Genomic DNA, 20,885 nt, shown 5'->3' with positions numbered 1-20,885 from the left:
AGCCACCACCCCAGGAAGGGTGCCAGCACCCGGAGCAGGAGCCCTGCACTTGTTTTGGGGTTACAATACAGGAGTTACAGGGCACACACCCTCCACCCTGTGGATGCCTGTGCCCCACTCCCACTGGATGGCACCTGGGTGCCCTGGCTGCAGAGAGAAGGGTGAGTGCAGCAGCTCTGCCCCAGCCCCAGGGAACAAGGAGCAGCCTCGAGACCCCGCATGGCTGAACCCCAAGGGAAGGCTGCAGTGCCAGTGCAGGGTATGGCAGCACCCCTAGGACATGGAACACTAATTCCTGGGCACAGCAGCCCCTTCAGCTTCCTTGCTCAGGCTGGGAAGCATTCCTCTGACTTGTATCAGCACAGCACAGATGAGAAGAGGGAGGAGAGTACTGAGGGGATCCCTGTCCCACCATGAGACTCCAGCACTGGACACGCCAAGCACCTTGCAGTCACCCTTTACAGGGTGCAGTGGGCCAGGAAGCCTGGCTCAGCAGAAGGAAGAGGGCAGGGTGGCTAGGTGAAACCACCTCAGAGCCCTGTATTACAGCTCATGGGATTCACCGGAGTGCGGCAGTGAACTTCTGGTGGACACAAGGAGCGGTGCCCCATGGCTGGGCTCAGCACAGCCAGGCTTGGGAGAAAACCCCTTTAACCAAGATCAAAAAAATACTGTTATATATATATATAATGTCATATTTATATATATATAAAAAATGGGGGTATGGAAGACAGAAGCCTCAGGGCAGGGGAGCCCCAGCACTGAGCTCACCTCTGCTCCCAGCCCAGGGCAGCAGCTCCAGGCCCCCTCAAGAGCACATGCCATACAGGAGGGAACAGAACAGGCGCGGACCCGACCCTTCCACAGCCTGCATGCGGCTACAGCCCTGTCCTGCCACGGCGTCGGCCTGGCTGCACCTTCAGCTCCGGCACCAGGTCCACGGCGGGCCTGGCTGCAGCAGGAACGTCCTCAGCAGAGATGGGCTGGATGATGTGGCCGCTGCGGGTGATGACACGGGGCGCTGTCAGCTTCTGGAAGGCGCGCTGCGTGTTCCACGTAGCTCCCACGGGCGTTCGGATGCTCTGCTCAAACTGCTGGTGCCTCTCGAAGGGGAAGGGCAGCTCACTGACCTGTGAGGAGCGGCACAGCGGGGTCACCCCTGCCAGCACCCCGGGGGTGCTCTCCCACCACATGCTGCTGCTGGCTCCCGCTCACACCATCCCTTGCCCCGCTGACCCCTGGTTCCATCCCTTATGCCAGTAGATTCCAAGAGCAGTCCTGGGGATTTCTCGTCCCTCCATCATGCTGCTGGCTTCTGAGCTGCCAAAGCTGGAGGCTCAGTGCCTGGGCAGGGAGCACAGGCAGCAACAGGGGTTGTTTTGGGAATGGCTCACAGAAAGGGTCCCGAGTGCCCATAGAGGCTGCACATCACTCACCTGATGTGCTGCTGCATAGATGTTGCGCTTTTCACTTATGATGACGTGGGGCAAGTGCTGGTCCTTCCTGGGAGGCGCCGGTGGCGGCTTGAGCAGGAATCTGCAGGGCACAGACATGCTCAGCCCTGGGGCCAGGCTGGGGCACACACATGGTAATCCCCAGGGCCGGGCCAGGGCACACTGCCGCAGCTCTACACACTCACCGCTTTATCTTCCTGGTGCTGGGCTTCAGGCCCGAGCCCCCCCACTCGCCCCAGCCAGGCAGCACCAGGTTCACCGGCTGTGGCTTCGCATCCTGCTCCGCCTTGAGCTTCTCCCGGCGGAAGTCAGCGACCACGTCATCCCCGGCAAAGGCCTCCGTGATCACCCCGCGCTGGTCGATGCCTCCCTCCTGTGGAGAGCAGGGTCAGCCCCTGCAGCTAGCCTGGCTGCAGGACAAGGGGCTGGTGTGTCCCGCTCACCTCCTCCTCCAGCAGCATGGGCAGGCTGGGGCACTGAACCTCCTGTGCCCGCCCCTCCAGCACTGCCTGCAGGCTGATCAGCTGCTTCTGGGATGCTGCCTTCCTGGCAGGCCTGGCCCCAGCTCTGCCCTCCTCCGGCTGCCGCTGTGCTCCCATCTCTGCTCCCGCAGCCTCTGGCTGCCGTGCTCGTGCTCCTGCTCCTGTGGCCACTGGCTGCCGCTCTCTTGCCTCTGATGCTGCCGCCACCGGCTGCTGTACTCCTGCCCCTGCTCCTGCAGTCGCTTGCTGCCACGCTCTCGCCTTTGCTCCTGCGACCACCGGCTGCTGCGCTCCCATCTCTCCTCCTCCAGCTGCCGGCTCCTCCACACGCTCCTCTGAGGCCAGAGCCTCAACATCCTCCATTGTTCGTGCTCGAGCCAGCTGCTGCGAGAGCAGAACTTCCTCCTGGGCATCAGTGGGCAGCTCGATCCCTGCACTCACCTCTGCCTCTGTGCAGATGAGGGGGATGGGAATGTCCCCCGGAGGTTCAGAAACCGCCTCTGTCACATCAGCATCTGCACATCGAGGCAACAGGTGAGAAACAGTCACCCACGAGGAGGAAACAGGAGAATGAACCAGGCAGAAAACAGCCCTGGCACCCCTCTTTCCCTTGCCCAGCCCTGAAGCAGCACACCAGTCCCTCCCTGCCTGGGGCTGCAAGCTCCTCACCTTGTCCTGCAGGGCTCCCTGCCTGCTGCTGCCGCCTGTGCCGCTTCTGCGCAAAGTCCTGTAGCAGAGCTTCTTCCTCTGACATCTCCTCTTCCTCCTCCTCCATCTCCTCCTTGCTCTCCGCAGCACCAGGCTCTAATACGTCCCCCTGACCCTCCTGTGCCTCTGGCTCCTTGGCTGGGCTGCTGGGTTTGCCCAACAGCCAGGGATTTGCTCTGCTGGCACCAGTGGGGATGGTGGGAACGGTCACCAACGTGGGGTCCTCCTCAGGCACGTCATCTGGCTTCTCCTCAGGCAGCTCCACACGCACCTTCTGCATCAGCTCCTTGTTCTTGGCCAGCTGCTCCTGCATGGCCTTGCGAGCCTGGGAGGGGATTGAGAGGTTTCTGAGGCAGGGCACAAACAACACACCCGCCCCACCTCAGCTGCCTCCCCCTTCCCCAAACCAACACTGGAAACGTTGCTGTGGCCTTTCAATGTGTAATGGTGGTTTATAAGGAAGAGGCTTTATACCAAGATCTACAGGGACAGGACAAGGGGCAACTGCTTTAAATTAGAAGAGGCCAGATTTAGGTTAGATACAAAGAAGAAAGTAGAAACAAATTGTATGATGAGGGTGCTGAGGCACTGGCACAGGGTGCCCAGAGAAGCTGTGCCTGCCCCATCCCTGGCAGTGCTCAAGGCCAGGTGGGATGGGGCTTGGAACTCTAGTGGAACGTGTCTGGCAGGGGGTTGGAACTGGATGAGCTTTAAGGTCCCTTCCAACCCAAACCCTTCTGTGGTTCTGTGATCTCACCTCTAGGTCATACTTGGCTATAATGGCCCTGGAGCGGGCCCACTTTCCCTTGTTCTGGTGCTTAAGGCTCATTCGCTCCTGGGGGGACAAACAAGAGAGAAGCATCAGAACAAGCACCCTCATGAGCGGGGAGGTCCCATGCGGTGGGGAACAAGCACAAAAGCAGCACCTGCATCCTGAGCCGCTCCAGCTCCTGCAGCCTTGCCAAAGCAGCCTCAGGGTCTGACTTCTGCAGCAGCTCAAACTCCTTTAAGGCCTTGCGCCTCTTGCTTTTCTTCAGCATGCGATGGTACCTGAGCACAGAGGCAGTGAGGCCTCAGGTGCCAGGGAGGCCCTGGGGACCCCGTGTTTTGGCCATACCCCCACACCGGGCAGACTCAGCCCTCTCCAAGGGATCTTACTTCTTGCTCTTGATCTTCTTCTCCCGACGAGCCTTGGCTTCGTAGTAGGACTGCACGGCCCGAGCCTTCTGCAGCTCTGCCCGCCGCTGCCGGGCCTGCCAGAGAGCACAGGGTGAGGGCAGGCATCAGGGAAGAGGCCTCAAGAGCCAGGGCACAGCAGGGGGGGAACCCACCTCCTCCAAGGTCATTGCCTGCAACGAGGCTGCCTCCTCTGGCGTCAGGAGCGGATCTGTGATGGGCTGCTTCGTCCTGTGGAGCAGCCCAAAGATCTCCTGCTCCAGGGGAGTTCGGGCCTGTTGGAACAGAGCAGACCCAGCAAGATGATGGTGATGAGAAGAATCACGAGAGGCAATGCTCCTCTGGATGTGCCTGTCCTGGTGTCCCTGAGCAGGTCCATAGGAGGGCCCAGAGAAGTGTGGCCCCTCCTCCTGGGGCTGAGGTCAGGGCCCCGAGCAGGGTCAAAGGCAGCAGCCCCTGGCTTGCCCCGGGGAGGGCAGAACTCCTCCCAGGGAGAGGAGGAGGCTCACAACAGGCAGGCAGCACTGGCCGGGTAGCTCTAGGCATGAAGCACAGAGCAGTTTCCCTGGCCACACAACATCATGTCCTGCCAAAACAGAAAGGGACCTTTGGGTAGGTTGAGGCGAGTTGGCTGGAACTCGGCAGCGGCTGCCTCTCACCAGAGCATCTGTACAGCTGGGAGAGCTCTCGGGGAGGGCAGTGACTCACCTGCCAGCAGCACAACCCTCATGGGAATTAGTGCTCCAAATCAAAAACATCATCGTTTTATAATTTTACAGAATTTACAGTAATGAGGTCCAGGGTTTGCCAAACTGGACCCCGTCTACCTCAGCACACGAGGCCAAGGGCTACAAGCAGACACATGGTTCAGCACAGGGACCAAAAACCTGCACTCAGCAAGCGTGACTCAAGCTGAAAGGCTGAGAGGGGACAGAGCACACCCAAAACCTTTTGCTTGTGCCTTAGCCAACCCCTCCCAGAGGCTCAGCTGTGCATGAGGAAGGTGGAATACTTCCATGTGAATCTTTCCCACCTCAGCCCACGCCTGCCCAGAGCCTCAGTGACACACTGGGCCTTCCCCATGCCTGCCTCACTCCTCCTCACACAGCCAGGAGCTGCATGACACACAGCAGCACTCACCTTCCAGGCTGAAGTCGCCTGCTCCAGGGGCACGACTGCGGCAATGTCCTGCTTGAGTGGGAACACCAGCTGCTCGGCGCGCCGGTTCTGCAGCACAATCTGCTGCCACTTGCCCACATCTTTGGAAGTTGTGAGGTAGGCAGCTTCCCTCACGACCTGCAGATGGGCGGGAAGGGAAGCAGGTGAGCAAAGGAGGGCTGAGGCGAAAAACAAGAGCCTGGTGGCATCAGAGAGTAGCAGAGGGAACCCAAGGGCCCACTCACCCGCTTGGCCTCCTCCTTACTGAGCGGCAGCTCCACTGCTGCCTTCTGCTTCACTCGGGTCAGCTCATTCTTCACGCTGCTCAGGGCGGATTTGGGGCGGATGGGCTGCAGGAGCTCTGACAGAACCAGCTTCTCCCCAGCCCCTGCATGAGGTCCCACACGTCAGCTCAGGTACAGCACTGCTGACCCGAGGGGCTGCAGCTGCATTCAGCCAGAAAATCAGGGTGGCTGCAGCCAACCTCAGCCCCCACGGGTCTCACCTTTGGTGCTGACATTGAACTCGGACACCTGCACACTGGCCTCCGTGCGCTCTGCCAGCCTCCGCCTGTGACACGGGAGCACAAATCAACCAAAGGGCTCCCCACGACCCCCCGAGTGCTTCTCCCTCCCACAGGAGCTGAGCCTCTTCTCCAGAGCTTCCCTGCGCAGCCTCACAGGGCCCACGGCGAGGGAACGTGGCTGCTGCCAGACCCCCAGGGCCAAGCCACAGCAGCGCCCCGGACTCCACCACTCACCGTTTCCGTCCGGACAAGGAGCTGACCGCCTCCAGGAGCTGCCGGTGCCGCCGCTCGCCGTCCTCCTGCCGCTGCCACGAGGCAGACACAGTTACAGACCCCGGCCCAGCTCCATCTGGAGGCCCAGCAGGCGCTGCCGGGAGCGGCGCCCGCTCGCTGGTGTCCCGCCAGCCCCCGGCCGAGGGCCGAGCCCCGGCCTGCGCCCTCTGCCGCAGCGAGGGGACCCATCCCCGAGGCCTCGCCTCACCCGGGCTTCTCCCTGCCCTGCCCTCACCTCATCCTCATCTTCATCTTCGTTCTCGCTCCCGGCCGCCTCCGTCCCGAGCCACTCCTCCGACATCTCACCGCACGCCACGCTACACTACGCTAGCCGCAAAGCACGGCTCCGCGTGGTACTACTCCCAGCACGACCTGCCGGAAAGCGCACCACTTCCGCCCGGCCTGCCGCAACCCGCCGCGCTTCCGCCCGCCGGGCGGCTCTGACGTCACGGTTACCGTGACAGCGGGGCCGAGGGTGGGCGTGACTGGCCGGCTCCGCGGTTCTCGGGGTTTTCAGGGGTCGGGCCCGGGCTCGGGCTCAGCACCGAGACGGCCCGGCCCTGTCCTCATGGCAACAGCCGCGGGAGGACCATGCCCCCCACTTCGGGACACCGCTCCCTGCTCTCACCGGCAAACCCCCAGGCAGCACGGCGGAAAAGTGGGGCCGCGGCAGCGACACGCGGGAGGGACGGGGCACGACATGACACGACGTGACACGCCCGCCCCGTCTGTGCCGCCCCGCCGCGCCCGCTACCGCAGGCCCCGCCCCCGGCCACGTGCCCGGCCCTGCCCCCGGCCCCGCCTCCCCTTGTCCGCACCGGGGCGGGGCGGAGGGGAGCGGCCGCGGAGTGACGTTTGGCTCAGCCAATGGGAGTGAAGGGGCGGGAAGGATGGCGCGGACAGGCCAATGGGCGGCGCGGCCCCGCCCCCGCAGCGGCGCGAGGCGTGGCGGCCCCTCCCGCGGCGCTGAGGGAGCGAACGGCCCGGCCCGGCCCGCGCGGCGCTGCCCGCACCGGCACAGGGTGAGCGGTGGCGGGGCCCTATCTTCCCCTTCCTTCCCTTCCTATTCCCCCACAAGCCCGGACTCCGGCGTCGCCGCGGGTTGGGCGCTGCTTGCCCAGCCTAGCCCAGCCCCGTCCCGTCCCCTCCCCTCCCCTCCCGGTGCGGCCGGTGCGGGGCCGCCCCGCCGTTCCCCCCTACGGGGCGCTTCTGTCGGGGCCGAGGCCTTCCACGGCCGCGCCCTGACCGCTCCCCCTCCCTTCCCGGTGGGTTTCCATGACGACGCCCCTCCCGGGGCGCGGGGGTTTCCATAGCGACGGCCGCCGCCCCCCGCTGCCGCCCCGGTGCTGAGGCGCTCTCCTCTCCCCGCAGCGCCCAGCGCAGCCCCGCGGGGCCCCCGATGATGCCGGGGGCGCGGGCGGCGGAGCAGCAGCGCTCGGACCCGGAGTTGTGGCGGCCGCCGCCGCCCCAGTGACGGCCCCGCCATGTCGGTGATGGTGGCGAGGAAGAAGGTGGTTCGGAAATGGGAGAAGCTGCCGGGCAGGAACACCTTCTGCTGCGACGGCCGCATCATGATGGCCCGGCAGAAGGGCATTTTCTACCTGACGCTCTTCCTCATTCTCGGCACCTGCGCCCTCTTCTTCGCCTTTGAGTGAGTTCCCCGCAGCCGCCCGGTGGCTCCCTGGGTCAGGGTGGGTTCGGTGGCCGCCGGTGGCCTCGGGAGCGGGGGGGCGTGGGGGTAGAGCGAGGCGGCGCGGAGCCCGGCGCGGTGCGGCTCTCCCAGGCTGGATCTGCCTCTCACACAGTGACCTGGAGCTCTGGGGATGCTGGGCCCTGGCAGAACTCGCTCTGCAGCACGACACTGGCCCTTCACCCCCCTGCTTGTGCTTCCCTGTGCTTTGGGACTTGCCATCCCGTGTCCGGAGCACCGCCAGTGGGGATGGGGAGTGGGGTGCGTGCGCCTTGCCTGGGTGCAAGGGCATTGCAGCTGCAGCACCAGAGGCCAGCGTGAGCCTGCTCCCATGCACCCTGGGCCTGGGTACAGCCCTGCTTAGCCCAGTGAGGGGAGTGACCTGGCTGGAGAGCTAACCAAAAGTGCATGAGCCTGGTGGCACTGGTCCCTAGCACAGATCAGCTTCACCCTTCAGCTGTCTGTATTGTGTTGTGGTGCTGTGCTACAGCAGACCCTCCGTGAGCTGAAGCCCTAGGGGTAATCCGGCCACCCTCTTAGATCAGCACAGCAGCCTAAAGGCCTGCAGCAAGTTGTGTGTCCTGCCAAAGAGCAGGGACTGGCCCCGTCTCACCACAGCCCTGTGAGCTCAGCTGGGACTGACCTGGCCTCAGACTAATCCTGACAAAACAACAAGCAGAAAGGGAAGAAAAGCTCACTTGCATTTGCCTGAGCTCTGGCGGTGGGGTGATGGTGGGGAGCAGGACTGCTCTGTTTGCCTGGGTTGAGGGTGAGCTTGGATCAGCCACACAACTGTGAAATGTTCCTTTCTCTGTCTCCATCAGCATGTTTATGTTGTTCTTAGGGAGGCAAAGGTCTTGGCTGGTGTTGGGTAACACAAAAGCCACTTAAGCCACGACAAGCAAGCGGAAGAAACTGCTCCCACTGATTAAGTCCTGGCTATTGCTCCACATACCTAAAACTCTGGGCCCAGGCACTGGCTTCCTGGGCATCTTCCCCAGAATAGGGACCTTGTCCCAGCTCCCTGTGGCCTGGCCTTGCTGTCCCTCACTCCTCTCCTTAGTGGATATTGCCACCATCCTTGGAAAGAGCTTTCTGGAACAGTCTGTTGAGGTTTACCATGTCCCAGTGGCAGCAGTGCAGCAGCAAACACCATGCCCAGGTCAGCAACAGAGCTGATTTCTCTGCTTGGTGGTGGTGCAGCAGTGAAGGCAGGTGCTGCACAGGTGTAACATGAGGTGTTGTGGTTCTCGAGCACAGGAAGCTCAAATTATCCCTGACTCAGTCTGAAGCCAAAGGTATGAGATGACACTGCTGCTTGTTTTGTTGTTTGCTTTTTCCCCATCTCAGAAATGGGGCTCAGACTTGGTGCCTTCAGGGAGGGCTGGTAGTGTCACTGCTCTAGAAAAACGTGTCTCTGCTCCAGAAACACTTACCATGAGGGATAATTGCTCTTGCTCCCTGTGGAGCCTGTCCTGAGCAGAAAAGAGAAGCCACAGCCCACTCCCTGCTGCTTTTACAGTCCCAGGCTGTGCTGGCAGAGGCAGCGGTGCTGGGGGTACTGCAGGTACATGACTGGGAATTCCTTGGGAAGCCTCTTCCCGTGCTGCTCTGCAGGCAGAGGCCCATGGAGGGGTCACTCATGTCCCTGCTTCCAGTGAGACCCCGGGATATGCCTCTGGGTCGAGCCGGGGGACGGTCTCTGTGGGGTCACCAGCCTGGCGGCAGTTTTGCTGGGAGCAGAATTCCCTCTGAACTGTGGTTAAATTGGCTTAGTGGCTTTCAATTAGGAAAAGTTTGGGAGAATCCAGAATATCCATTTGATTCTCTCATCGCTCAACATGTTAATGTTTTCTGTCTGAAAGAGGCATGTTTGTTTTGAAACTGTTTGTTTGGGATTTCTGAATTTGGGATAGGAATGAACCATTCCGTTGCCAGCCAGATACCCTGCTCTGTTTCACAGACCCAGCTGAGGTGATGAGCAGCTGCCCTTCTGTGTGCATTGGAGTGCTTGGCCTTGACCTTCTGTGTTGTCCATTCATTTCAGCTTTTGGCAGGTCCTTTGGAGCTTGCATGGAATGTCATGCTTTTCTCCTTAAAGTCTGTGCTGCAGAGGAACGGTTGGAGCTGCTGGGCTCTGTGGAGAGCAGCAGACTCGCTGCTGTCCTGTGTGCTGGCTGCAGGGAGCCTGTGCTGTGGGCTCCCGTTTCATTCAGCTGAATCACTTTGCGCAGTCACACCTTGTGTGAGCAGGGCCGGGGATGCCTGAAGCCAGCAAGTGCCTCTGGCTGAGAGCAGTGCCCTCCAGGCTGCCGGGCTGGCTCTGGTGCGCGGTGCAGTGTGTGGTGACAGGTACAGAGTGCGGTGCCTGGTGCAGGAGAGCCGGCGGGGACCAGCACCACACGTCACCAGATAAGCCGAGCCCGCGGCAGCCGCTCCGTTTGAGCTGTGCTCATGGTGTTTGTGTTTTGAGTCCCCTGCACATCGGTTCCTCTCCAATAAAGCGGTCTGAAGCCACCTCAGCCCCGTGGGCAGGAGTTTGTGTGTTTTTATCCCCTAGACTCCAGAGCTGTGCGCTGGAATGGGGAAAGTTTCCAGCTGGGAGCAAAAAGACCCAGAGGGCTGCCTGCACTATCAGTGCTGTACCTGGAGCTCCAGCTCCTCCCTCTCTCCCAGATAAAGCAGAGGGCTGTGGAGCTGTGCTGGCTCCCGGGAAGGGCTCTGCAGCGACTGGAGTCCTCTGCCCAAGGGCACCTCTCACCAGCACCTTGGCAGAAAGCAGCTCCTCCTGCTCCAGGGCTGAGGCTGGTCCCTGCAGTGTCCGAGCCCTGTGTTTAATTGGGTCTGCTCCATATCCGTAACGTGTCACATAAAACTCGTTTAATATCCTCTTGGCACTCTTTCAGACTCTTAATGGGCACATCAGCCTTTGCAACAGGGCGCGTAGTTGTCTAACTCTGCTTGTGGTGTTGGAGCACGAGGAGAAGCCCAGGTAAAGCGCTGGTGAAGCCCCTTTGGGAACTGGCATGATGGGATGTGCAGCCTCTCTCTGGCTGCTGGGATCTCCTCTCTGCAGTTTGCCAGCGTGGCTGGAAGGGCCCTTCTGAAGTTGTTGCTCAGCGCGGCAGCGGCTGCAGAACCGCAGCTCCTGCTGCTGGTAAACGCCCCGGTGTTGGCAGCGCCGGGGTCCTGCAGGGAGGGGAAGGGGCTCCTCACTCTCCAGTGACGGCCTCTGTATCATGTTATTGTTTTCTACTTTCCTAGCTATGTACAGATTAGAATTTCATTGGTTTCTGATGAGTTGAAATAACCTGTGCTGACCCTTTATGTGACTTAATTCTTGGGTTTCTCCCTCCAAACCCCAAAGACCCCAGATTTTACACTGATAAAGATGCTTTCAAAATGGCTTTTACCTCTGCTTAGGTCAATGTCAAGCCCTGTCAAAGCTTGCACCCAAGTCAGTCTGTGCTTTTTGGCAGTTGTAGCCTCTTGGTAGAGGTGAACCTCAGAGTTCAGCTTGCTTTGCTCCTGAAGGCATGGTTCTGCTTGAGGTGTGTTTAGAATGGCATGCCCTGTTTCTCATACATGGGCTCCTTTCCAGGAGTCAACTTACCTCTCCCTGTGGTGTACACGTCCTCTGGAGCACCACCTCTCATTGCCAGTGTGATCTTGGGGTGTTCCCTCACCTGCAGCCAGAAAAAGAGCAGTGGCATTAGCAGAACTTTTCCATCTCCTGCCTCAAGGTGGTTGCTGTGTTGGTGGCACATACTCCCGGTGGAACTGCCCTTGAAGAGGGTCTGAGGTGAGGGTTTTCTGTGTTGCTGTTCCAGCCAAGAGTGTTGCTGTAGCCAGCTCCTGTGCTGCTCGGGGCAGGTCCCTGGGCTCCAGCATTGCAGTGCAGCACTTCCCTGGCTTTTGGAGCAATGGTTTCCAGGCTTACTGCAAGTACATCAGCTCCTGGAAACCATCCCAGGCCTGGGAGGTGCAGATGACTGCGAGTGCTCTGGTGAGGGTCAAACGTTTGCTACAGATACTCCTGTACTTCACTGGTGTTCGGGATGAGTGCACAATGTGGTGGTTCAGGAAGTCCCAATAGGTGATTGCAAGTGAGATGTGGATGAATACAGGAGAGCTTGTGCTGAGCCCCGGGAGGACCTGGCCTGAAATGTGCTGTCCTGTGCCCATGGCTGATGTCCGTGTCCACCGGGGCTGCTCTGTTTGCTTCCCCTTCCTCCAGAGCTTTGCTTAATGGGCCAGTTACAACAGAGCTTCCTGAGTGATGGCAAAGAGCTCAGTCACACAGTCCTTGCACTTGTGGCACCCCCCAGCTGCTGCTGCTGCTCCCCTCTCTCATTCTAATGCTCTCTCTGTTTAAGCCTTTCTCACCCCCAGGCCCCTGTAATGGGCAGTGTGATAGTGCTGTTATTGTCTGCTCCGAGATGACAGAATGCTCAGGAGCACAGGCACCGCACTGGGAGCGGAGCAGCAGCAAGAGCCTTACATGCAACAGTATGCCTGTGTTGGCCCTCAGCTTTCCCAAACAAGGGATCTCTAACATGGCTGTCAGCACTGGGAATGAATTGCTGAGTGTAATCGTGCTGTAGATGAGACACAGGGTGACGATCTCCCAGCACCAGTGAGTGCCAAGTGACAGCCTCACGTGGTGGCCTTACCTGTTGCTCAGCTGTTCAGGACAGCGCTTGGCTTTCTTTGCTGTGGCAGACAGACCAGGCACGTCCCCTGAACAGCACCTTCCTAAAAGCAAGGCTCTGTTGGCACAGGGAAGGATGGGAGGCTGGGGCTGGGGCTCGAGGTGCAGTGTTGGTGCGGTGAGTGTCTCACCCTCACCTCCAGGCTGTGTTCCTGTGCAGAGGATGCAGCAGTGCTACCAGCCCTACTCGCCAGGGAAGCAGGAGGGCCCTGCTCAGCTCTGCGGTGCCATGGCACTGCTGAGTGATGGGCTGAGCATCCAGCACAGTGCCTGGACAGGGCATCCTGGCAACAGGACAAGAGTGGGTTCCTTGTGCAAACATCTCATGCTCCTCAGTGAATGGCAGCTGAAGGAGCTGCCATCATTACCTCCTGTGTGAGTTTCGGGGGATCTTTTCCCTATCACCTTCCTGCTCTCCTGGCTGGCTGGTGCTGCTTCCGGAGCCACAGCGGGGAGCACAGTTGTGCACTCATCTCATCTGAATGCTTCCCCCTGCCACCTCACGCTCTGCTATGTGGTAACATCAATCCTGAGGCCGCTGTTGCTGCTCCTCAGGGGCAGCAGGACCTGCTGCATTCCCGAAGGGCAGGTTTCCAGTCAGTGGGAGTGACTCATGCCCCACGCTGCTGCTCACACCCAGGCTGAGCGGGGTTGCTGCAGGGGCTGATCCCATGTATCGCCAGTGCCTCTGCGTAGCACGTGCTGCAGGTAATAAATCTCCTTGCTGACAGTTCACTGAGGAAACTTAAAAGGTGTCGGTGCGCAGCCAGGGCTGGGAGCTCTGGTGCAGCTCTCACAGCTCACAGAACCAGGTTTTAAGACTCTAACACGTTGTTCAAGTTGTGAGGACAGCGACAAAAGCTTTCATGTCAGCTGGACAATGGTCGGGCTGCAGCCCTTTGGGGCAGAGCCTGTCCAGAGGAATAATCCCATATTCCTTCCCCAGATGGGATCCAGGGTTTCTGACTCCCAGCTCTTCCTAGACTTTGCCTTTGCAGAGGGAAAGCAATCTCAGGCTGCCTCAGGCCTCCTGCTGCCCACACACCTGAAGGCAGGACTGCGCACGGGGACACCCCTGGGGACTGTGTTGCTGCCAGTAGCCGCAGAGGTTGTGGTGCCTGAAGTTAACCCTGCTGGTTTAGGGGCCAGGCCCCACATGTGGCTGCGGCTGTGGCCAGAGCATCCTGTGGCTCCAGTGCACAGCCCCCTCTGCCCCTCCTCATGCTGGGGCATGGTTGCTGCAGCCAAGGAATGGTAAATGAGAGCCTGGGTGGCTCCCTGCAGCATGTGGTGGGCTTCCAAAGGAGCCAGGGGAGCCAGAGAACGAGTTGTGTTTGGAGCAGCTGCGGGGGGGAAGGCTACGCAGAGCTCAGCGGTTAATGCTGTGGATGTTGGGGATTGCCTTGCTCAGGATGACAGACCCGCTGCGGGGGATAATCCCCAGCCTTTCACCACAGGAGTCTGACTCCTGCTTTCTTGGAGACCAGGAGCCTGTGTTGGATCCAAGCCTGTGGTGCCAGGGCTTACTAGAAAGCCTGGGTGCCGAGCTCCATGAGGAGCCTGAGAAAGCACAGTGCAGGGAGAGGGGAGGCTGTGCTCTGTGCTGAGGTTTGGGCAGGCTTTCCATAAGAAAGCTCTGTAGGAACTTCACCCCCACATAAATGGGGTTTTCTGAAGGAATAGGGGCAAAAACATGTTTCCTTTCATCCCTGTGAACCATGGCTTCAGCACGGCCTGTGCTACAGTGCCCAGGACATGTGCCTGTAGTGTGCAGAAGGGACAGGGGCCACAGGGAGACAGGTCTGCTCCCTTTGCACTGCCCATCAGTGGGATTAGCACTGGGAACTCCTCACAGGACCTCTCTGTGCTGGTAAACCTTAGGCTGTGTGTCCTTGCCTGAGCTGGGGCTGCCCTAGGGAGGGAGCCTGCCTGCTTTATGTGGAGCTGTCAAGTCCTTTGCCTCAGGGAAGTCGGAGGAAGGCAGGCCTCATGTTGCAGGGGAATGTTGCACTTCCAGGGAAATCTCTTCCTGGGAAGCACAGGACGTGGTTAATCCCCAGCAAGTAATCTCTGTGGTACTAGAGTCTGTGCCCATGTAGAGGACAGCCAGAGATCCCTACTCTTCCAGTGTGCTTCCGTGCCTTTTGCTTTCTCCAGTGGTGGGGCTCTCAAACCAGGCCTTGGGTGCTTCTCCAGGGGGCAGGAAGGGTCCATCCCTCAGCTAGTGTCCTCCAGGCAAGATCCCTCTTGCTGGTGGTTGTGTTCCTGCCATCATCCATGATTGAGCAAAACGGGAGCTGGGAACAAACCAAAACGCTGGGAAGAGTTGTGGGCCTGGCTGGCTAAAGGCATGGTGGCACTTAGATTGCGGCTGGCTGTTGGAGCCACTCCAGGGGTGATTCCCTGTGGTGGTGGGACCAGAAGGAAGTGCTGGACAGCTTCCCCTTGCTAACATCACGTGGGAAAGCCTGGGCTCGAACTCGGTGCCAGCCGCAGGCCTGGCCCAGGCAGAGCTGCTCACGGTGCGGCTCCCACCGCCGCGTGTCCCCGCAGGTGCCGGTACCTGGCAGTGCAGCTGTCCCCAGCCATCCCCGTGTTTGCAGCAGTTCTCTTCCTCTTCGCCATGGCCACGCTCCTGCGAACCAGCTTCAGCGACCCTGGCGTGATCCCCAGGGCGCTGCCGGATGAGGCAGCCTTCATCGAGATGGAGATCGGTGAGTGCGGCTGCCCTCTGCAGAGCCCTTCTGCCCGGCTGGGGTGTGCCTGGGGCTGGGTCTGCTTGGCTGAGGCTCAAAGGATGGTGCAATGTACCCGCTTCCCTCTCCGGGGACATCTTTACTGCTGTTTCCTATACATGAGCTCAGTTTGCTTGGGAAGGGGTGCAGGAGCTCAGTGTGGGCCCCTTGGTCCTTCAGGTAGAGAGGAGGTTTGGTTGATGCAGGCAGCACACTTCCAGCCCCCCTAAATATGCCCGTGGAGGCTTTGGCATCACTTTTCCTGCCTCCAGGCTGCCAGTTTGGCTCTGGGCTGTGTGAGCAGGGCTGCAGCCACTGGCTCCGGAACGAGCAGGCTCTGATCCCACTGGTAGGAGAAGCAGGAGGCGAGCTGTTGTCCTTGGCCTGTCGTGTCGTGGCAGCAGGTCTGATCTCTGCTCCATCCTCTCTCAGAGGCCACCAACGGGACGGTGCCACAGGGCCAGCGCCCACCCCCGCGCATCAAGAACTTCCAGATCAACAACCAGATTGTGAAGCTGAAGTACTGCTACACGTGCAAGATCTTCCGTCCGCCCCGGGCCTCGCACTGCAGCATCTGTGACAACTGTGTGGGTGAGTGCAGGCCTGAGAGGGGACAGGGACAGCCTGTAGAGGAGGGAGGGGAACATCTGCACCCACCTCTGCTCCTGCTGAGCAACTCCAGGGTGGTGGAGTGTGGACAGAGCGGGACAGGCTGCCTCATCTGCGGCACAAGGGGCTCGAGATGCGTTCAGAGCCTGAAGCCAGATGGTTCATCTTTGCCGGTACTGCTTTGGCAATACCTGGTCTAACATAAGCCAGATTGAGCAGCTTGCAGGTGCAGTCCACTGCTGAGTTTCTCTGGCCTTGCTGGGCTGGAGGGTTCTAGCAGAGCTGTGTCTTGTGTGAAGGCAGCTCCTCGCATCAGCAAGGAGATTCCACCATTACATGGAGTGCCCTTGGGCTTTGTTCCCCTAGCTGCAGAGCAGATGCTCTCTCAGCTCTTTGCTACCGTGATAGGCTGGTGTTCAGCATCCCTTCTTGAGGAAGAAATCCCTTGTTGCATCCCTTTCCTCCTCTGCAGGATCCCAGCCCTGTGAGAGTTTATGCAGCTCCTTCAACCTGTTTCTAATTATTGAAGTAAAGTGGCTTACGGGTTAGACAAGAACTTCTGAAGCCCCAGGCCTTCACCTAACATGTGTGCTGCCTTGGTAAAAACTGTTACACCTCAGGTCTCTGGGAGAGAAGGCGCATATAGGGCCAGGCTCTTAAACTCAACTGTTCTATGCAAACCCACTCATTAGTAAGCAATTCTGCCCTTTCTTACCTTCCCCTGCTGGAAGGAGGCCATGGTACAGGCCCTGCGTTAGCAGGGCTGCCCTCTATGCCCAGGGAGCCCTGTTATCCTTGGATGTATTTGAGTCTGGGACAGTGTGGCTGGGGTCAGGCAGGGCCCTGCTGATCCCGTCTTGGCTTTCACAGAGCGCTTCGACCATCACTGCCCCTGGGTGGGCAACTGCGTGGGGAAGAGGAACTACCGCTACTTCTACCTCTTCATCCTCTCGCTCTCACTCCTCACCATCTACATCTTCACCTTTAATATAGTCTACGTAGCACTGAGTGAGTCTGGCTGCGGAGAGGTGGGTGGTTCAGGGAGGGGGGAGATGCGGGGTGGTGGGAATCCTGGAGTGGTGGAGTGGGAAAGGGAACCGGACTCAGTGTGATGTTCCTGAGACAACATCTGTCTTTGTGTTGCCAGAATCTCTGAAGATTGGGTTTCTGAACACGTTGAAGGAAACCCCAGGGACATATCCTTCCAGAGCATGGAGGGTTGGTTCCCCCAGAGCTGGGGTTAGTGGGACCTGTGTTATGGAGGACCTGGAGCCTCAATGCCCAGGCTTCTCTAAGGAGTCTTTCAGGGCATTTTCCCCCATGAGTACAAGGTGAGGAGCGATTTTGTGGCTCTTGGGAGGAGTGTAAAACAGAAAACCATATCTAGGAGAAGAAAAGGAGAGTTAGGGTTGTGTGCATCGTGGGTAGCGACACAGCTGGGCTGGGGCTGGGGCTGCGACTGTTCCCAGGCTGTTCCCAGTCCTTAACTGTCTTCACTGTACTGGAGGTGCTCATCTGTTTCTTCACCCTGTGGTCGGTGGTGGGGTTAACTGGATTCCACACCTTCCTGGTGGCACTGAATCAGACAACCAATGAAGACGTAAGTAGAGTCTGTCTGTTCCTCTGAGCCCTCTGTCTCTCATCACTTCCTTGGCGTGTCATGCCTGTGCCCCCTTTGCTGACGTGCCCCGCAACCTGAGGCTGGGCTCCCTGGCTGGGGGCTGGTGCTGGTGGAGCAAACCTGAGCTTGTGCCCTGACTATTGCAGATCAAGGGGTCCTGGACTGGGAAGAACCGTGTGCAGAATCCCTACAGCCACGGCAACATAGTGAAGAACTGCTGTGAGGTGCTCTGTGGGCCCCTGCCCCCCAGGTAAGCTCTCAAAGGGCAGCCCTGCCATTTTTACCCCCAGAGCCCAGCGTGGGACTGTGAGGAGCTCTCTTTGCTTAGGTACAAGACTTGGCTCTTCTGCCAGCACTGTGTGTTGTGAGCTTCTAGAGATCTGCTGGGACATAGCTGGATGCTCTGGGGAGGAAGGTCTTGTGTTACCTTCCTTGCATATCTTCCATGATTCAAGCTTGTGATGTGCTTCCCATCACCATGTGCTTGGGAAGCCCGTGGAGGAGTGGCTGCCCTTTGCTGGGGCAGCATGTGATGTGAAGGCTCTTTCCAGGACACTCATTTTGGTGGTCCCACACTCAGAGCTGGGCTGCTCTCCAGGAGGCTTGGTTTTCACGGGAGGAGCATAGCCCAAGCCTACTCTGTGCACAGACTGTTTTGGAGAGGGTCCCTTCCCCTGACGTCTGTTTTCCACCAGCACTTTTCCTGCAGGAGAAGCCTGCTCCAGGGCAGGCGCGGGTCTGATGGGGTGGTTGTGTCCTTGCAGCGTCCTGGACAGACGGGGCATCCTGCAGCAGGAGGAGAGCACGGCACAGGTGGAGTCGTGCCCACGGGGGCCCAGCGCTGCTCCAGGCACCGGGGAACAGATGGAGGGGAGCGGGGTGCCGCGGGAGGATGGGAGCCTTCCGCACGCCAATGCTGGGAGCGAGGCCTCTGTGCGCAGGGTGAGTGGGCCACTGCTGCTGCTGGTGCGGGCCAGCAGGGAGAAGCTGGTGGTGTGACTCGGCAGGAGCAAAGCAACACTTGGGGCATTGTGGGGAGGCTGCCCACGGAAAGCTGTTGTGCTCTGGGTGGGAAAGCAGCCGCTCTTGATGTACTCAAAGGAAATCACAGGCTGCGGTTTTGGAGACGTCAATCCTGCCATGAGAGCATCCGGGAGCTGGTACCCATGGAGGCTGGGAGGGGTTGAGCAGGGCTGGGAGGCTGCAGGCATCTTGTTTTGGTACTCGGTGGAAGCTGAAGGGCTGTCCCCAGGAAGGGATCTGACAGGCCTGGGATCTCCATCCTTGGAGAAAGCCGTTGCCCCACAGGCTGTGGCCTTGAGCAGCCTGCTCTTTGGCATTAGCCCTGCTTTAAGGGTAGGGCTGGACAGGAGACCTCCAGAGTCCCTTCCCACTCTTTATTATTCCATTAACACAATGGGAAATGACTGGGCCTACTCCTGCATGGGCATGAGCTGCTGTTTCTCTGGTAGAAGCAGTCTGGACCACTTCTGGTAGAGCATTCTAGTGCCCCAGATCTCCGTGAAGCTGCTGTTTTGCCTGTTTGGTGATCCCTGTTTTCTCCTTTCCCCAGGCACAGCTGAGACCTCTGCCTGGTGCAGCAGAAGCAGCAGAGCCGTGTCTGGGTGCTCAGACAGATGCTCTGCATGGGGGTGTGTTCATGCAAGTCACTGCTGTCTTCTCTCTGCAGGTCCCTGCGCCACCCCTGAGCCGTGCCGAGATGCCAGAGGAGAAGCAGCTGACTTCTGGGGAGCTCCCAGTCCCACCCCAGGACGCTGGGCAAGCAGAGCACTAGCATCTGCTTGAAGGGGAGAACTTTCTTGTTTTGTCTAATCGAAGCTGGAGGTGATGGAGGAGAGGAGGAGATGGGCTGGATGCCAGGCAAACAATTCCTCATGGCCGCTTTGCTGTAGTCTTTATTCGTGGCTCTGGCCTCGCGCGGTGGCAGAGTATCCAGAGTGGGAGTCGCCGTCCCCACGGGGCCAGGCAGCTGCAGGCCGGGGCAGGACCTCTTGCTCTGCAGGTTGTCCTGAGGCTAAATACTGGCTGTCCCTCCACCTGACGAGATGGCTCGTGGTCAAGCAGCTCGGAAGCGACGTTAGGGTCGGCCTGCTCCCTACTGCTGAGGAATCCTGGTGGGAAGGGGAAAGCAAGTCATGGCAGTAGCATCCTCTCTCCCCTCCTCCCTTCTTCCTCTATTCTGTGGCATTGTTTTGTTGGTTAACGTGACAAGGGTTGTCAGGAGACAGTTTGGTGCCAAAAGGGCCAAGGTAACTGGGAAGGTGTTCTGCTGGCAGTGATTTTGAAGTAGCTTCCTTCCCATGCTCCTTTCCGTGTGACTTAAGCTGGTGTGAGCGCAGTGGTAGTGGGCAGGGGCCCCCTTCCTGTCCTTCCCTGGGGATCACCCCCAGCCAGAGGCTCACAGGATGAGTGTGGCAGCCCCATCTTCCTGCATGTGTCTGGCCGCAGAGCGGTTGGTAACACCTGCTGCAGGAGGCTCTGCCTGGCTGCTGGCTCCCTGCCTGGTGCCAGGGCTGCCATTGCTGCTGGGTGCAGAGTGCCCTCCCCTTGCAGGCCAGGCTGTAGCTGCTGCTCTGCAGAACCTCAGCCCTGATTCTGTGTCATGTCGTGTCCCTGTGTCCCTACCGCCTTGCCCTGTGTTCCTCAGCCATCCTCAGCTAGTGTTGGAGGGAGCAGAGGCCGGGGCTGGGCAGCAGCAGGAGCCCTGCCAGGGCTCCTCTTCCCCCCCGACAATCCTGTTCTGTGCTGGGCAGCCGGGCTGGGAAGCGCCTCAGGGCTGTGGGGTCCATGGTGATGGAGGGAGTGCCCTTGGTGCCCTGGCAGCTCTGGGCATGTCTGCCTCCTGCGGGCATGTGCTGAGCCCCTGGGGTGTTCCTCCCTGGCAGCATGAAGCTGCTGCTCCTCCTTCCCTGCCCTCTATTCTGACCTGCTTTCAGCAGTGGCAGCAGGGGATGAGGGGAGCCGGGTCCCTCCGGAGTGAGCTGTGTGACTGGCACCCCTCGCGGTGCTGGCCTGGCCGTGCCTGGCAGCGGATGAAGTGGTGTGGATGGAGTGATCAGCGCTGCCCGCTCTCCCTTCACACCAGGGCCTCCTCCCCCTGCCGAGGGCAGAGCTGCTCCGGGGGCTCTGGTGGTGCATTCAGCAGCTCCCTGTTGCTGGCTCCCCGCTCGCAGCTGCTGCCCCCCGCGCACCCCAGCCACGGGAGCTGCCCCCTCCTCTCCCCTGCTGCCGCCCCAGCCCCGAGCTCGCTGTGGAGAGGTGCAGGGTTGGGGTTGAAAGGCTGGGTGCTGGCACTGCCTGCACCCGGGGTTGTACCCGCTCCAGCTGGGAAGGGCACGGGGCTGGGTGAGGGCTGGGCTTGCTCTGGTTTGGTTTCTTCTTTTTTTAATTTGAAAACAATGAAGAAAAACTAACTGGTTTGAAAACTGGCCAAGCTGCAGCCTCTGCCTCTTTGTGCCTCCCCGAGCCCGCTGCTTCCCCCTTCCCTTTCCAGCCTCTACATCTTGCACTTCCAGGGTGTTTTATCCATGTTGCCTTGTTTGCATCCTGCTGTCCCCCATGGCAGGTGAGGGGGCTCAGTGCACAGGTGACACAGCCCAGGGAGCACCCTCGCCAGCTCTATGTTACCTGCGGACGCTGCCCCATTCCCCAGCCCCAGCCTTCCTGCCCGCTATTAAGCTGAAGGCTGGAGTAAAAGGGACTTGCATGCTTTTATTGGAAT

At 59.7% G+C, this 20,885-nt stretch overlaps 2 protein-coding genes across 3 annotated transcripts; one reads left to right on the top strand and one right to left on the bottom strand.

The window, feature by feature from the left end:
- Positions 1–674: 674 nt before the first annotated feature.
- On the bottom strand, positions 675–6,078 carry UTP14A (UTP14A small subunit processome component). The gene is made up of 14 exons (XM_061368959.1): positions 6,013–6,078; positions 5,739–5,809; positions 5,484–5,548; positions 5,224–5,366; positions 4,961–5,116; positions 3,976–4,095; positions 3,803–3,897; positions 3,571–3,694; positions 3,402–3,479; positions 2,606–2,969; positions 1,898–2,451; positions 1,640–1,827; positions 1,437–1,536; positions 675–1,130 (listed from the first exon to the last, which is right to left on the bottom strand). Exons 1-14 carry the CDS (start codon positions 6,076–6,078, stop codon positions 879–881), a joined length of 2,376 nt encoding a protein of 791 aa, XP_061224943.1. The 3' UTR covers positions 675–878.
- A 585-nt stretch (positions 6,079–6,663) lies between these two features.
- ZDHHC9 (zinc finger DHHC-type palmitoyltransferase 9) lies at positions 6,664–19,475 on the top strand. Of its 2 annotated transcripts, none has more exons than XM_061368984.1 (10): positions 6,664–6,799; positions 7,149–7,428; positions 14,732–14,892; positions 15,346–15,504; positions 16,393–16,530; positions 16,670–16,723; positions 17,025–17,122; positions 17,290–17,393; positions 17,908–18,085; positions 18,834–19,475. In XM_061368984.1, the coding sequence occupies exons 2-10, from the start codon at positions 7,262–7,264 to the stop codon at positions 18,936–18,938; spliced, it is 1,164 nt and encodes a 387-aa protein (XP_061224968.1). In that variant the 5' UTR covers positions 6,664–6,799; positions 7,149–7,261; the 3' UTR covers positions 18,939–19,475. The 2 variants fall into 2 exon arrangements, with proteins under 2 accessions (XP_061224968.1, XP_061224967.1); XM_061368983.1 differs by having other exon boundaries at positions 6,665–6,799; positions 16,670–16,718; positions 17,020–17,122.
- Positions 19,476–20,885: the final 1,410 nt, after the last annotated feature.

The sequence above is a fragment of the Neopsephotus bourkii genome, unplaced genomic scaffold (assembly GCF_033783945.1).
Source record: "Neopsephotus bourkii isolate Nb327-2 ecotype Australia unplaced genomic scaffold, CSIRO-AGI_Nbou_v1 NB_1468, whole genome shotgun sequence".
Lineage (NCBI taxonomy): Eukaryota > Metazoa > Chordata > Aves > Psittaciformes > Psittacidae > Neopsephotus > Neopsephotus bourkii.
The sequence above is the reverse complement of the archived record's forward strand: the minus strand, read 5'-3'. Positions and strand labels throughout refer to the sequence as shown.